Source organism: Penaeus monodon, chromosome 15 (genome assembly GCF_015228065.2).
Source record: "Penaeus monodon isolate SGIC_2016 chromosome 15, NSTDA_Pmon_1, whole genome shotgun sequence".
Taxonomy (NCBI): domain Eukaryota; kingdom Metazoa; phylum Arthropoda; class Malacostraca; order Decapoda; family Penaeidae; genus Penaeus; species Penaeus monodon.
In genome coordinates, this window is record NC_051400.1 from 49,795,518 (window position 1) to 49,795,785 (window position 268).

Here is a 268-nt window from a genome sequence, read left to right on the forward strand (position 1 = left end):
GTGATGGTAGGAGAAATATGGTAACACCATTCTCTTCTGTTGACATACGCAGATCTTTGTTTTTCACTGATTTATTAATTTATACCATAAATAAGCATTTCTCTGCGACACAGCTGGACGCAGAGAAGAAGCAGGAGGAGGGGCTTCTGTTGAGTATCCTGCCGAAGAACATCATGCAGCAGGTGAAGTCTGATTTCCGAAATATGATCGAGAGGACTCTGTATGTACACTCACACTAATGCTCATGTCACGAAAAGGGCAATGCTTC

At 42.5% G+C, this 268-nt stretch overlaps 1 protein-coding gene across 1 annotated transcript in view; it reads left to right on the forward strand.

Moving 5' to 3' along the window:
- The window catches only part of LOC119582390 (adenylate cyclase type 2-like), a gene marked incomplete in the record, with an annotated part of 138,831 nt that overhangs the window by 110,040 nt on the left and 28,523 nt on the right, over positions 1-268 (forward strand). The window contains 1 exon segment of the mRNA XM_037930603.1: positions 114-220. Within this exon segment, the coding sequence (XP_037786531.1) occupies positions 114-220 (107 nt within the window).